The 15333-nt window shown below is 39.6% G+C and overlaps 1 protein-coding gene across 1 annotated transcript in view; it reads left to right on the top strand.

The window, feature by feature from the left end:
* Nucleotides 1-15333, top strand: part of LOC145450499 (1-phosphatidylinositol 4,5-bisphosphate phosphodiesterase beta-1-like) — a 31121-nt gene that overhangs the window by 9556 nt on the left and 6232 nt on the right. Inside the window, exons 16-28 of the mRNA XM_080329018.1 lie at nt 442-588; nt 4350-4572; nt 5019-5254; nt 7744-7898; nt 8114-8278; nt 8809-9013; nt 9555-9712; nt 9981-10100; nt 10780-10861; nt 11157-11281; nt 11338-11414; nt 12383-12533; nt 14350-14436. Coding sequence (XP_080185144.1) covers nt 442-588; nt 4350-4572; nt 5019-5254; nt 7744-7898; nt 8114-8278; nt 8809-9013; nt 9555-9712; nt 9981-10100; nt 10780-10861; nt 11157-11281; nt 11338-11414; nt 12383-12533; nt 14350-14436 — 1931 coding nt within the window. The remainder of the gene's footprint in view (nt 1-441; nt 589-4349; nt 4573-5018; nt 5255-7743; nt 7899-8113; nt 8279-8808; nt 9014-9554; nt 9713-9980; nt 10101-10779; nt 10862-11156; nt 11282-11337; nt 11415-12382; nt 12534-14349; nt 14437-15333) is intronic.

Genomic DNA, 15333 nt, shown 5'->3' with positions numbered 1-15333 from the left:
TTTTTCATCTTTCGATTTTTTCTTCTTATTTGATTTTTTTCATCTTTCAATCTTTTTTTAAATATTATTTTTTTCATAATATTTCATGTTTTATACCCTATTTCCACATATACTCAGAACAGTTTTTAGGCAAAGCCACTTTTTTCAAGAATTTCACCACTGGTTATCAAGATATTGTCATTTTCAGACTTGCCACCTGTAATATACTGCTAATGAAGTTGACCCCTCAACGCCTCAACCTAATCTACTTTTTGTACTTGCTTCTTTTCTGACCCGTCATTTTCCAGTTACACTTGAAGTAGTTGTGACAATTACTTTGAAATTGCTAGGTCTATTTGGAACTGAGTAGAAATTTACAGCATCGCTTACGTTTGAGTGCCAACTCTGACGAATTTGACCACCTCTAACCTTTTCGTGTTGAAAAATATTGGTTTTGCGCAGAAATGGCTGCCGGAAGTCTTCCTAAAAATGGACCAAAGCCTCAAAAACGCAAAGGGTCCGCGCCCCCCTCGACTGACCTGAGGCAGTTCAAGATAAAGGAGGAATGCGACGATGTCATAAAGGAGTCTCTCTCGGGGCAAACCAGTGGTGAGATATTGACCATCGGTTTTCTGGAGTGTGAAGCGAATTAGATTAGATTTTGCAATTCTCAAGTCTAGTGCAATTGCTAATCTACAACTATCACCAACCTAGATAATTCTAGCTTATTAATTGGATTAATTTGAGCGAATCGCCGGTAATCTCATTCTAATCTAATTTGTGAAATTTGTAGTTTGAAAATTTCGAATTTATTAAAAAAAAAATTGAAATAAACCTTTTTGAATTTCACTGTCAACCTCACGAAGTTGTTAAGTTTCCTGAAGAAAAATGATGCAAAACAAATTTGACGAAATGAAGTGCTTGCAGTTAAAAATTTTGGATTCGCAAAAACAGCCTGGGGACGATGGGTGATCCCAGAATTATGAATGAAAAGTTCAGATTACTTCGCTTCTACGGGTTGGAATTGCGTCAAATTCGTTTTGCATCGTTTTTGCGGACTACTCCACTATTTCGTGATGTTGACAGTGAAATTTGAAAAAAAAAATCAATTTTTCATAGTAAATTCAAAATTTTTAAACTCATGTACGCTCGGATTTACATGTTGGAATCGAGCCAAATTTGGTGTGCAGCCTTTTTTAGGCAACCTGACAATGTAAGCGGTGCATCCCCGGAATCTGCAAAAAAAAGATATAACATAAATTTTGTTATGTTCAAGGGGAAAACTTATTGGCGACTGTCATGTTGTTGTGGATAAGAAATTAGGCTAGATCCAGATCTGCAGTAGGGTTGTTCAGATTTTAAAAATTGTCGAGAAAATTCGATGCTTGTGACTCAAATGATGGTTTAGCACAGTGTTTCTCAACCCCGAGTCCGCGGAAGGTCCTTGGTGAGTCCGCGAGCACAGGAATTTTTGGTAACTTAATCGGCACACACAGTTGACAGATTGTGGACCTGGTATTTCGTCGTGTTTTTCAATGGGAAGACGCCAGTCTCATAGCGAATTTAATAGTTTAGGTAATTTTATATCGATAAAACCTTAAGAAACGATCGTGGATCCTAATTTTAGGTGTCTAGTTACTTAGTTTCAGATTGAGAAGTCTAAAATCCACGGAAATATCAAAATTTTCAATCTTTTCTTCCACTTCCGATATGATTTCGGAACGTGTAATTGACAGACCTACGGGGCTCGTTCACTTTCGGACCAAAGTCATTGCAGCCTTACGGAGAAAATAGCTTTTTGGTCCGAAAGTGAACGAGCCCCGTCCTGGTCCGGTTTCGTCAAATTCCGATTTGAGATTAGGCTGCATGATTCGCAAAATACCTATTTTGGAATGTTAGTAACCTTAATAGCTGTCATAAACAATGCATAGATACCTCCAATATGTGACTGGCGGCACTCAACTGGAATAGTGCTTTCAGAACTACATTCATTGCAGTAGAATTTTTTACCTCGGTGGCTTTCCGGGTTTCCCTTATCAAGAATTAACGGTACCATAAAAAGGATAAAGAGTTTGTATACAATCTTTAAATATTCCATTAATATATTCCGATGATTGTCTGTGTAACGTCTTCTGAGTATTGTATAATTTGATTCTCTATTATCCCTTTATTATGACTACCGGAGTACCGGTACAGCTGACTTTGAACAGCTACCGTTCCTTTTTATTATTGCATTGTTACGTCAAATCTTGCCAATTTGGATTTCGTTTGAATCTCTCTCTCTATGCTTTTTATTGTGCCGTTACCTACCACTTGTTGATAAGAGGCATACGAAATTCCTGCAAGGTAATAAATTATACTGCAGTGAATGTAGTTTTGAAAGCAATATTAGAGATACCTCAATAAGCGATGTTTGGCCACGTATATTTCAAACGCAAGAACAATGAAACAGCACCACTACAAATTGATCAACATTCCAAGCATTATTGGTTCTCCTGAGATTTTCTGTGCCTTGGCCAAACCAGTTGGTTGCAAGTATCACAGGCAAACGAGTATGCTTTACCCATCTGTCGCATCATCCTGGTTTGATACCAATCACGCCAGGTATAAATCCCTATTATCTCCAATTGGAATTTTTCAAAATGCCCTACATTTATGTTCGAGGTAGCCTATTGCTTAAATTGTCATAAGCAATTCTATCACGGTCATAAACTCTACAATTTTGGTCGGATTGACTTGAATTTAGTACGAATGGACTCGGAATTTAATGCTGCGTATTCACAATTTACATACCGAATATGCCAGGTATAAACCCCTGGGACAGCTCTTTATACACACGTATGCCGGACCATAACTGCCGTAACCCAAACCCCCATAATTGGGCGGGGGGTGAGCTCGAAGGGGGCCAAAACTATTCGGGAATTACCATAAATTATAGAGTATTGTTTGAAAATTTATGCCACTTTTTAGAAAAATTATATCATTTTCCGAAACGCCTCACTCAACTCGACCGAAAAATCTGAATGCATGAGCAGAGATAGCATAAAAGATTTACAGCTAAATATATGCAATTCCCGATCATGTTGACCGATTCAATCATGGATTACGGAATATTTTCGTGCTTCGCGCGGTTTATTCGAAACAAGCCGGCCAACTGAACGGTAAAAAAATTTCGCAGAGAAGTAGCGGTAAAAAGGTATCGGACGTGGGGGGGGGGGGGGGTCTGGGGGTAAAGCCCTCCAGAAGTTAGGTTTATCGCCATGTGGTGCCCAAGACCAATGTTTTGTTATTTAAGGGGGGTTGACGAAGTGCTGTTACGGTCCTGCACGTAGGCACATTGCACAGGTTTCCGGCGCGATATACGCTGAGTGTTGGTAATTGATTATGGCGACTTGTTCATTTATAGACTATTTGGAAAATGACAATCGTAGGGACATGTGCTAATCACAGAAACAATCTATAGTTGTCTATTATAAGTAGAACTCGAGATTTGGACTGCATTACCGAACAGTTGCTTGAATTGCAAAGCCGACAGATGTGGAAAGACAGGTTTAAGAAAGCTTCCTTGACTCAATTTTAGCCAAATGTGCAGTCGATAGAGCATAGTCATTCAGATCTTTGTTAGCAAGCTGCAACAGCTCTTTTGCTATTTCCGACCACCTCGCCTACCTGTGTGAATCTGGCTTTTCAACTCTGACGATGAGCAAAAGAAGTATGGAAATAGACTTCAACCGGAAGATGACATCAGATGTAGGTCTACATTGACAACCGTAATTCCGGAATTAAATAAACTTGTCAAGCAACATCAAGGACAATGCTCCCATTGAGTGTGGGTTGAGTGAAAAGCAGTGCTTGCTTTTTTCGTTGATACCGTATTACACTCTCTTGGATAGAAATCAAAAAAAACTATTTTTCGGTAATATATAGCTTGAGTCCGCGGAGATACTGGCGAGCTTGAGGTGAGTCCGCGGGTCAAAAAGGTTGAGAACCACTGGTTTAGCACATAAAAACACTTTTATGAGCAATTTTTGTCATCTTCATCGCGATCTTCTATCCCTCACAAGCCCCCAAAGATCCATGAGGCAATTTTCCTTACTACTTGATCTGTAGTGTTCACCATGTCATCGGTTTATAGCTTTTGTGACATTATCAGTCGAATACGACCGTGTGCAGACAAGATATTGCAATAAAATAGATCTCTTTTTAAAACTGTACTTAAATGACCAGAATTGCTCATAAAAGAGTTTTTATGTACTAAACCTTCATTTGGGTCACAAGCTTCGAATTTTCCTGAAAATTTTTAAAATCTGACCAACCCTAATCATCAGTCAAAGTCTTGCTTGCTTCTCAAACGGTCGTTTTCTTGACAGTTGACGTGTCTGAGAACGAGGAGAAGAGTGAGAGAAAAGATGAAGAGGATGGGGATGACGAGGAGGAAGAGGAAGAGGAAGAGGAGGAAGAGGAAGAGGAGGAAGAGGAAGAGGACGTTCAGTTGCTGGGATACGAGTTTGACATCAACCAAATAGGCATCTACAAAGAATCGAGAGCTTACGAAGCCATGTCTTCCCTCGTCAACTACATTCAACCTGTCAGGTAGGACCGGGTCTGTTTGTGTCCAGACCAGACTTGTACCAGGGGCTGGATTTTCAACGAAAACTAGAATTACTCACTTTGTAAATTTTGCAACTAGGACTACTCACTTTTCATAACTTACAACTACAACTAGAAGTACCCACTTCGCAAAGAACTACACCACTAGCTTCTCAAAACTCACAACTGGAGCGGTAGTTTGTACAAGTCTGTTACTGATAGACGAAATACTAATAATGTGGTAACTTTACTATTCTTTGCAGTACAATATAATGCTAGTCTTGGCCGTCCGACTCTTGAATCATTTGACTTAGTCGAGTCATCCACAATGACTCGAGTGCAAGTCGAGTCAACACGGAGAGTGACTCAAATCGAGTCACAGAAAAATCACCATTCGAGTCATTGCGGCTTCGGTCTGTTTGAGTCGCGACGCGAGTCTTTCCTTTCAGGTTCAAATCGTTCGAACACGCGGAGAAGCGAAAAAGAAGTTTTGAAATTTCGTCGCTCACAGAAAACGGTGCCTTGCGTCTCCTGACATATTACCCGATCGAAATCGTCAACTACAACAAGCGACAGTTGAGTCGCATCTACCCAAAAGAAGGTCACGTCGACTCGTCAAATTACAATCCTCAGTTGTTTTGGAACGCAGGATGCCAACTGGTCGCTCTCAATTTTCAGACTCTTTGTAAGTAAAAATTTTATTCTCGCCCATCCGTGTCATTGAAACTTGAATTCGCAACTTTTAGCTAATCACATATTATAATAATACAATCATACTTGTATATTGAAGTTTTAAATTAGCAACAGTCTCTTGATATAATATCAAATAATAATGAAATTATAATGTAGATTGATTTACAAAACCTTAAGACTTATTGTGTACCCCATATTGGGAGTTAATTGCACATTAATAAGCAGATAAACAGAGATTCAAATGCAAAGTACGACGTAGCATTGTAATTACAAATATGACGCAAGACCACAGCTGTATCGTAACTATGTGGTAGTCATAACAAATAAAGTTATACAATACGCAGAAAACGCAAACATATGGTGGTTTGAATGTATTATTTGAAGATTGATTTTTGATATTGCATTGCTATGTCCTGCTTTGTCAAACTGATTTATCTGTCCTTGCCGTTGTGCCGTTAATCAAGTCACAGAAAAGTCTTTGAGATCATAAATCAGGGGTCGGCAACCTTTTGCTGGTCGCGGGCCAAATTTCGGGTGTACAACTTTTTCGCGGGCCGGAATTTTTCTTAGTACTATATTTTACGCTAACTTCGGTATATTATCCTACCAGAGGTGGTCAAAGTAGTCATCGTTGCTACTCAAGTAGAAGTAGAAGTAACGCCGGAATTTCTACTCAAGTAGAAGTAGGAGTGGTGATTCACAAGTAAGTAAGTAAGTAGATATTCTACGCTTATTTTTGCCTGCAAAACTGAAAACTGTCAAGTAGAAGTAGAAGTAGTCTAAAATCATAACTACTTCATAAGTAGTGTGAGTCGGCAAAATCTACTTCAAGTACTTCAAAATGTAGAAGTACTTCGTTACTGACCACCTCTGTATCCTACATTGCTGCAATCTCAATCATACCAATCAAAAGACACATTTATTTACACTTCAACAACACAGAATAATTGTGACAATTGACGCAACTTGCTTTGTGAAAGGTTTTCAACTTCTGGTAACAAGTCAGATGAAACAAGAATCAGACCCTATTCAAAATGGACGTACGAAATACGTGATCTCAGCTTGCTCTTCGTGAATTTCATTGTTCAAAACTAGTGTTCACATGCGTACGTGCTTCCAAAAATCGATGCAATTTATTTTGCATTGCTGGTCAAGCTGGGATAAAGACCAATTTCAAGAACGTACTCTTTGTCAAAGTCATGCAGCGATATGCTCTTAGTATGAAATTTGTCATTCAATTCAACTGCATCGCTTTTCAGAAAGGTCCATTTGAAATTTTCTGGCAAAGGTATTGGCGTCCACATTAAACAGAGTACTGAATAGTCAGAATTCGTTTTGTAGAGAAGGAGTGTCGGAAAAGCGGGTGAATATTCAGTAGTTAAATTCCGTATTACAAATGTAGTGTTGGTACTAGGTTTTCACTCCTCCAGTATAGGAAAGTGAGCATAATTTTCTTTGTACTCTTGACATTTCCAGAGTCACAGATTTGTTTTGAATGCGCCTCAACACCTCATGTATTTAGTTGTTTTCCCCCTAAAGTTGCAAATTCAATTTGTTCAGATGTGACGTTAAATGTACCAGGAAAGCAAGATGAGATACCCATTTTCGATTACAAGATTACGAGTCGGCGATATTTGTGTTTTCAAGGAAAGTTGCTATTTCATTTCTCAGTTCATACACTCGTGTAAGCATAGCTGTTCGACTTAATGAGCGAACATGACAGATAGAGGCCTACATGACATCACCATATTGATTCTCTGCTTCTAGTAATATCTGGCGTAACTGACTCAGTTAATGAGACAAAAATCATATTAACAGTTTTCACCATTGTGGCCAAAACACTATTCAGGTTTTTTGTTTAGGCACACAATGCCTTCTGGAAAATTAAATTATAGACAGGCTAATTAACGGAGGCTAGTTATCTATAATTGAACAGTTGGAGATTACGTCATTGCGTCTGTGATGTTCCAAGTGTTTTCGAAGCAAAGGAAGAACACCTTTATTGTCACACCCTGTTAGAGTGGTAAACCTTTCAAAAAAGTATGGAACACCTTCGGTTGCGAGATACATCCGATTGATAAGCACTGATCCAGTCTAGTCTATCTCCATCTCCTACTTCAACCACCTTCGTTTTATGGCGTAACAATAGACTAATATAATGTAGGCTACTATTATATCGTAGCAATGCCGCATTTTTTCATGCAGCGCTGCACTGCAGATTGAAACTCATTATGAAACGGCGAGCCGCATTCTTGTGATAACTAATTATTATGTCGCGGGCCGGACGATTTCGCTTGGCGGGCCGGATCCGACCCGCGGGCCGTAGATTGCCGACCCTTGTCATAAATGATACTGCAAGCAATAAATGATACCGAAAGCAATAAACAACTATCAATGACATGTAATTGTGACTTATGATGACATCAATACTCTCTTACTTTGCCCAAATTTCCTTCTCTCCATCTGTGCGCTCGGTTGCAGGCTCGAGCATGCAGCTCAACCTGAGTCTGTTTGAGTTCAATAACAACTGCGGATACTTGCTGAAGCCCCAACACATGAGGAGGAAGGACCGGCAGTTCGACCCGTTTGCTCACAACACCATAGACGGCGTGGTGGCCGCTGCCCTGTCCATAAAGGTGAGCACGTAAGGCAGGGGTGTCCAACTTTTTCTGGTCAAACGGCCAATTTCTCGGAGTGTAAATTCTCCATAAATTGAGTTGAAAACTATCAAGATAAATGAAAATAACAAAAAATACAATGAAAAATAATAATTGTAATAAAAAATAAAATAAAGACGAGTAATTTGAAAATACAAGTCAGAGACAATTTTCTGCATTTTTCGCACTTTCAGGTGATATCCGGTCAGTTCCTGTCGACGTCCCGAGTGAGCACGTGCGTCGAGGTGGACATGACCGGTCTGGTAGCCGACACGGTGAGGTGGAGATTTAAAACCAAAACGGTGCAGAACAACGGCACAAACCCGTACTACAACTCGGACGCGTTTCTCTTTCCTAAAGTGAGTCGCAAGCAGGCTTTTGTAAAAACTACTGGATTAAAAAAAAAATAGATCCACCCACATTTCAAAACTAGCAACTAGAACTACTACTACTAGAACTACTCGCTTTGCAAAACTGCCTACTAGAACTAGAATCACTCACTTTACAAGACTCATAACTAGAACTGGCACCAGAACTAAGGAACTTTAAAACTCCGCCTCTAACTAACTAATACACAACTAACTAGGTTCAAATACGATGCAACTCGTTCATTTATTGGAATCGGATTAGATTTAAAAAGGGGCATCTTTACAGGTTTGACTAGAACTAGAACTACTCTCTCCAAAAGCACGAACTATAACTACAGACTTTCCAAAATCTTTTTCAAGTTCTAGTTGAGGATTTTGAATAGTGGGTCGTTCTAGATCTAGTGGAGAGTGTTCTAGTTTTAATTCTAGTTGTAGTTGGGCATTACGAAAATCCAGTAATTTGCACAAGTCCGCATAATATGGTTCTTACAAATTCAAACCCATGCTCATCTCATTTGCAGGTGGTCCTCCCGTCTCTGGCCACGATTTGCTTCAGCGTGAAGGAGGCAAACGGAAACTGCATCGGACAGCGTTACCTGCCGGTCGAATCTCTGCGGCCCGGCTATCGTTACATCACGCTGCGTAACGAAGGCAACCAGCCTCTTAACATGCCCTCGATATTCGTCTACGTCGAAATCAAATATTATATTCCGGAAAAACTGGAAGGTACGAACCTTGTCTCTTCTAGACTAATAAATTTTCAGCTTTTATTAATTACATTAAAATTGAAATGATAGATATACAGTTTTTTTCAAAATTAGATTAGAATTGGAATAAATGAATCTGCAAAAACTCAAAAATTGAATTACATTCTGAATTAGAAAATGCAACAAAAATCAAGTCATATCGAATCAAAGTTGATTCCTTAAGTTTAAGAATGGTAAATGTATATACAGTAAGCTTGGCTTGTTTCCCGCGGTACAGTTCTCCTGTAGTATTTTCAGAAATTCAGTCCAGTAGAGGCAAAATTATTGGGGTCTGAATTTTTGATTTGAAAAATATAGTATTTAATTTTCGAATTAATAGTTGAACACCAATAGCTTTCTTCTACTGGTTGGAATTGAGCCAAATTCGATATGCAGAGTTTTTCATCCAACCTAGCAATATCATCGAATGGGCTGTAAAATTTGAAGAAAAAATTTTCATCAGCATCAATGTACACTATCCTACGAATAGACGTGGAGTGAAGTCCTGGTTTGCGTTTCAGTGATGGCGGCCATGCTGGCCAACCGAGAGAAGAGAGAGAAGAGAGAGAAAGAAGAGAAAGCGATCAACGACAGGCGGAAGGCTCTCAACCTACTACTGGACGAGGAGGAGAAGAAAGAAATTCCGAGCCTGCAGCAGAACGGAGAAGTGAATGAAAAGGTGTGATAAACATTGGTGGAGGATAGAAATAAATAAAATAAATAAAATTATAACTCATAATAGAAATAAATAGAGCTCGAAATACTGAATTTTCAGGAGTTTTGAAGTTTTTTCCAAGTCAGGTTACAATTAGAATGATGGCTAAATAGTTTTGTTTTTCAAATTAGACTTGAATCAGAATGACTGATTTCACAAAAACCAGGATTGATTTGCATTCCAAATGAGAAATAAACACAACCAAAGTCAAGTTCTGTTCGTATCAAATCAGATTTCAGTGACCCCGTTCACCCCGGCCGGGATTGAAGCGCTGCAGAAATGCAAGGAGCATCAAGACCTGCATAAGAAGACGGAGAAAAAAATAGCAGAGTTTCTAAAGAAGCAACGAGAGGTGGGTCATGCAGTCAGTTGCTACTCAAGTACATGTGGAGATAACCATTATAAATTAAACCGCAAAACTGCTTTAATTGGAAGTATAAAAGTGCTTGACTAAGTTTGATAAACTAAGTTTATGGAGGGGTCACAAACGATTGTTTAAAAATAACTTTTTTCTGGATTCCGGGGTTCGCTGATTAGGACGCTGTACACCAATAGATTTGAATGAAAAGGAGTTTAAAAAACTTTGAATTTATTATAAAATAATCTTTTAAACCAATTTTCAAATGGTACTGTCAACCCCATGAAATTTTAAAGTCGCCTAAAAGAACAATGCTGACCAATTTTTGATCACTTCCAACCGGAAGAAACAAAGTGATTGTAGTTGAAAGTTTTAGATTTGTAAAAATAGCATTGACGGTGACTATCAGTCATATAGTGTCGGCTACTTTCGAAATTGCAAGGCTTGTCTTTGTAACGAACGCGAAATGACTGAAAACGCTACAAATACATGCGGTTTGCGAAAGATATTCAGCAGTATCACGGTTTCGCTTATAAATCCCGAATTACGATCTTTACAAACGACACAATTTAAAAAGTATTTATTTTACAAACATGCAAAAACCGTCAAAATCTACTTTGAGTACTCCGAAATATGGCAAACTTTTAACTAAATTTGTGTCTTGATTTTGCAGGAATACGACGCCGTTTTTAGCGTTTATTTTGAAAAACAGAAAAGATCCTCCACCATTTTCTCGAGAAAGTTTAACGTGAAAAGTTTGTACACTTTTTTATCTCAATGGCTGTGTGACATTTTGACGTGCAACAATTCAGCATGTGACAATTTAGTGCAAGAATCTAACCCAACCCTAACTTTAGCTCACGTGCTCAAGTGTCGCATGCTCTTGCCTGACCCATGACTGTACTGGAGTCTTGCCGCTTGGCTTTTCACAAATGTGGATTGACGCGTTACTCGAAGCGAAATTTCGAACAATAATCTAACTTGACCCTAATCCTAACTTAGCCACGTGTCTGCGTGTCGCATCCTCATGAATTTGAACCTGAACTTTAGAAATGAACCTCCCTTTCGACATGAACACGGCTCTTCCCCCGGAAGCCAAGAAGGAGCACATGCTCATACTCATTCAAAGACATCTCGAGAACGAACGGGTCGCCAGACAGGAGATAAACGACGACGTTAGTCGGATGCAATTCTTTAAGCGCGACTCGTTTTCGACTCAATTTTCTTTCAGTTTATGAAAGATTTCAGCGACGTCGTTCACAAGGAACAGCAGAAAGAGATCAAGCAGCTGGAAAAACTTGAGGAAAAGTGAGAGAACTTTTCTTGTCGTTAGCTTTGCTATTATTGTGTTGTACACAAATTGCTCGGTAACGTGTTACTTCAACTGTTTAAAGTAATTCAGGTCTACTTGCACTGCTTCCTCGACCGATTATGATATTCGACTGCATTCACTTGAATTTTTTCAGACAAAACTGCTTCCTTTATCTATTTTGTGTTTTGAAATGTAAACATACTTTTACAAGTGAAATCATCATAAAAACCACGTCAAATGGGCCCAGTATCGCGGTAACTTCATAAAATTCCTGTCTCGTTAAAGCATCATCAGTAAATATAAACTTTTTCTTCTGATTTCACTGGCTACTTGATAAAATTGTTGAAAACAACGCTGTACACCAACTTTGACTCAATTCCAACCACTAGAAGCGAAGTTATCGCAGTAGAAAAATTTGGATTTGAATAAATTAGTATTTAATATAAAATCATGAAATTGGAAATTTTTCTAATGTCATAACTCCGCTTCTAGCGGTCGGAATGGAGCCAAATGTGGTGTGCAGCATCTCTACTGATAGCCTAACAATTTTATAGGGTTGACAGAAAAAATATTTAAATATATTTTTTTGTTTTTTAATGAATAATTCAAAACTTTCTACTGCAAGAATCTCGCTTCTACTGGTTGGCATGAAGCCAACCTAACAATTTTATCAAGTAGCGAGTGAAATCGGAAGAAAAAGTTTCATTTTGAACAGCCCTACTGTACAGGCATTTGCCATTCTCATACTCATTAGGATGAACTCTCATTAGACATGAAAGGAACTTGATTGAGCGTCCAAATTGCCGCAAATTCAATAATTGTAATTTTAGTCTAATATGGAAAAACTGTGAAGCTATCATTCTAATTTTAGTCGAATTTGAAAAAAAAAACTTTGAAAAGCTGATATTTCGCCTTCCACAAAGCAGCCATTAAAGTTTCCCGTCTTTGTCTCTCGTCGACGTAGGGAGAAGCAGGATCTTCGGGCCAAGAAGAAAGCAGAGAGAGACGAGAAGGCTCGCAGGATCCCGAAGAATCTGCCCAAGGGAGAGGCGGAGGCCAAGAAGCACGAGATCGATCAGAAATACGTCAAGCAGACTGTCCGTGAAGCTCGATTTGTAAGTCCGCAACTGGACTATTTCGGGTGGAAGTTTAAAACGAAAGTCTGAAAAATCTTCGATTAGTCTCAAAAAGTAGATTTGGTCGATGCAGCAGTTACTTGGCGGTGGTCACTTTTAAAATTGTAAGATGTACTATCGCAAAGCGACTGATCAACACTACAGATAGGTTTGTTTACAGCAGGGGTCACCAACACGCGGCCCGCGAGGTCATATATTGCGGCCCGCGACGAGATTTGAGATTTCAGAAGAAAACTGAGAAAACAATTTTGAAATGCCTTTTCAAGTATTGTTGTTGTTGTTGTTGTTTCGAAATAAGCTATTCTCCTGTGCCCAACATCACTATTCGTCACAAGCTAAAACGGCTTTGGAGATGGCAACAGCATTCCATCGAGGGAGAATAATCTGCTGGAACGAATGGGCTGGGCAGTGGGCATATTGCCTTGATGTGCAATGGCCAAAACACTGCCAAGATCGAGACGCCTATAAAACGGCATACGGCAGTGGTTCACTGGGCTGCGCGCCCCTCTTGTGGGGGCGTGAAAGCATCTGAAGAGGGTGCGGGGCTGCGGTCAAATGAAAAATTTTTCGCGCTCCGCGCGATTTACATCAAGTTTATATTTTGTGGATGTTCCGTGTATTTTGTGTATATCACAAAAGTCATAACCTTCAATGCCATCAAACTATCCGTTGGGATTGCTAGCATTCTGGTTGCATTTTGTGATATGACGATATGGGGGGGGGGGGGGCGAAAGTTTTCGGTATCATTATGGGTGGCGTGTCTAAAAATGTTTGACAACCACTGGCTTAGGGCTTCCCCACAAGATCAAACTTTACGTGGAGATGGTATTTCAGCTAGTACCGTATCTCGCTAGCCCCAATATCGAGTCCTTATTCGCTGAAAAGCGTTTCCAGTATCGTGCACAGCTCAGACTTCAAAATAAAATGAAAAGAATGATATGATTTTTTGTTGTATTTGTATTCCTTTGATGAAATATTACTTCTTTTGTGGTCACTACGCCCATTGCTTAAATTAAGTAGCACGGCGTTGTACTGACGTAGAGTTCCGAAACGATTGTTGCCTAGTTTATACCGATATTGAATTCATGCGGCCCGCGGCCGCTGCGAAATTTGAAAAGTGGCCCGCGACCCATTTGAGTTGGCGACCCCTGGTTTACAGTTTCATGTTGTTCTTGCGACAATTTCGCTCATAACTGTGATGAAAACTTAGCAACACTAGATTTCTACTATTGATGATCCAATTATTTTGAGAGCGAGTACTTTTTGCCTAAAAGTACTGCTACTGTAGAAGTTCTCCGGTATTGTGTGCTAGGATTGTATGTTCAAATGTTGCTGGGGACCCCAAAAAACAATTTGAGCTCAATTCCAACCGTCAAATGCGAAGTTATTGAAGTCGAAAACTTTTCGATTTGAATAAAATAGTATTTCAGGTTGGAAATGATAACTTTTTCTTTTCATCAACTTTACTTCCTTCAACAGAATAGCTGTCAAATTCATTTCAAATATATAGAAATATCTCTCCGGCAGTTATAAAGATCGAGACATGTAAATCAGCGTTACTTCCTGTTCACACATACGCGGCGACAATTTATCTGTGTAGCTCATTGATGGAATCTCCCAATATATTATTCGACGCTATTTTATTCAAGTTGAAAATTTTTCACTCCAATAACTTGGCATTTGCAATGTTGAACTAAGCCGAATTTGAAGTGCAGTGTCATTTTAAGGCAATGTAACAATTTAATATTTCATTTCAACCCAATTTTCCAGTGAATGAATAGCATCCTTATTTCAGCTGATGGATCTGCAGGACAAGCGATTAACGGAAGTGCAAAAACAACAGCAGGACACTGTCACGCAGCTCAGCGATGTCGAGAGGCAGGTCGGTGGAATGGTATTAATTGTCAAGTACTCAACAAGTAGAAGTAGTGACTAAAAAATCTGCCCGACTAGAAGTAGTGCTTTTCACAGCCTAAGATTCATCTAGTACAGGGGCGGGCAACTTCTCGAGTCGGCGGGCCGGATATAGGAAAATTAAGTACTTGGCGGGCCGGATTGCTGAATCGATACAATATTCGCCCATTTATCCACATTCCACATATACAAGGAATAAATCGCATTTAATGAATACATTTTAACGACAGTAATGTCACTTCGTCAAAGCCATTCCTCGCCGATAATGACGAAGACAATGTGGATTTGAGAATAGCATTGTCATACAGGCGCCGCCATGTCTGCTTCTATCTGATCAATCAACACATGGTGCAATCCTCAATTAAGATTTCAAGGAGTTCGATAACCCCGGTACCCCTAATTTACCAACACATATATTCGTTACGATTGAGTAGGTGACGAGATAGCATCGTTGTTCAACTGTGTGGCCTGAGAAATCTCGATAATGAATTCATGCGGTCCGCGACCTCTACGAAATTTGAAAAGTGGCCCGCGACCCGTTTTGAGTTGGCGACCCCTGGTATAAGCAGTGTTTTCGTCTTACAAAAGCCTAGAAGTGTGCCGTGCTACAAGTCGGCGGTTACAGAATGAAAAATAAGAAATATCAGCCTGGTGTAATTGACCATTGAGTCGACAAACACCATGATTACCACAAACAAAATTAGGGTTGAGTACATCGCAAATGCCGATAATGCAAGTCTTCTCGCTTCGACGAACTTACGCGTAAGCTCCACCCTTCGCGGGCGGATCCGGCCCGCGGGCCGTATGTTGCCCACCCCTGATCTAGTAGGAATTCTTTCCGATTGTCTACTACTTGCTGACGATT

Source organism: Botryllus schlosseri, chromosome 11 (genome assembly GCF_051294905.1).
Source record: "Botryllus schlosseri isolate E-star chromosome 11, Bs_hap1, whole genome shotgun sequence".
NCBI lineage: Eukaryota > Metazoa > Chordata > Ascidiacea > Stolidobranchia > Styelidae > Botryllus > Botryllus schlosseri.
The sequence above is the reverse complement of the archived record's forward strand: the minus strand, read 5'-3'. Positions and strand labels throughout refer to the sequence as shown.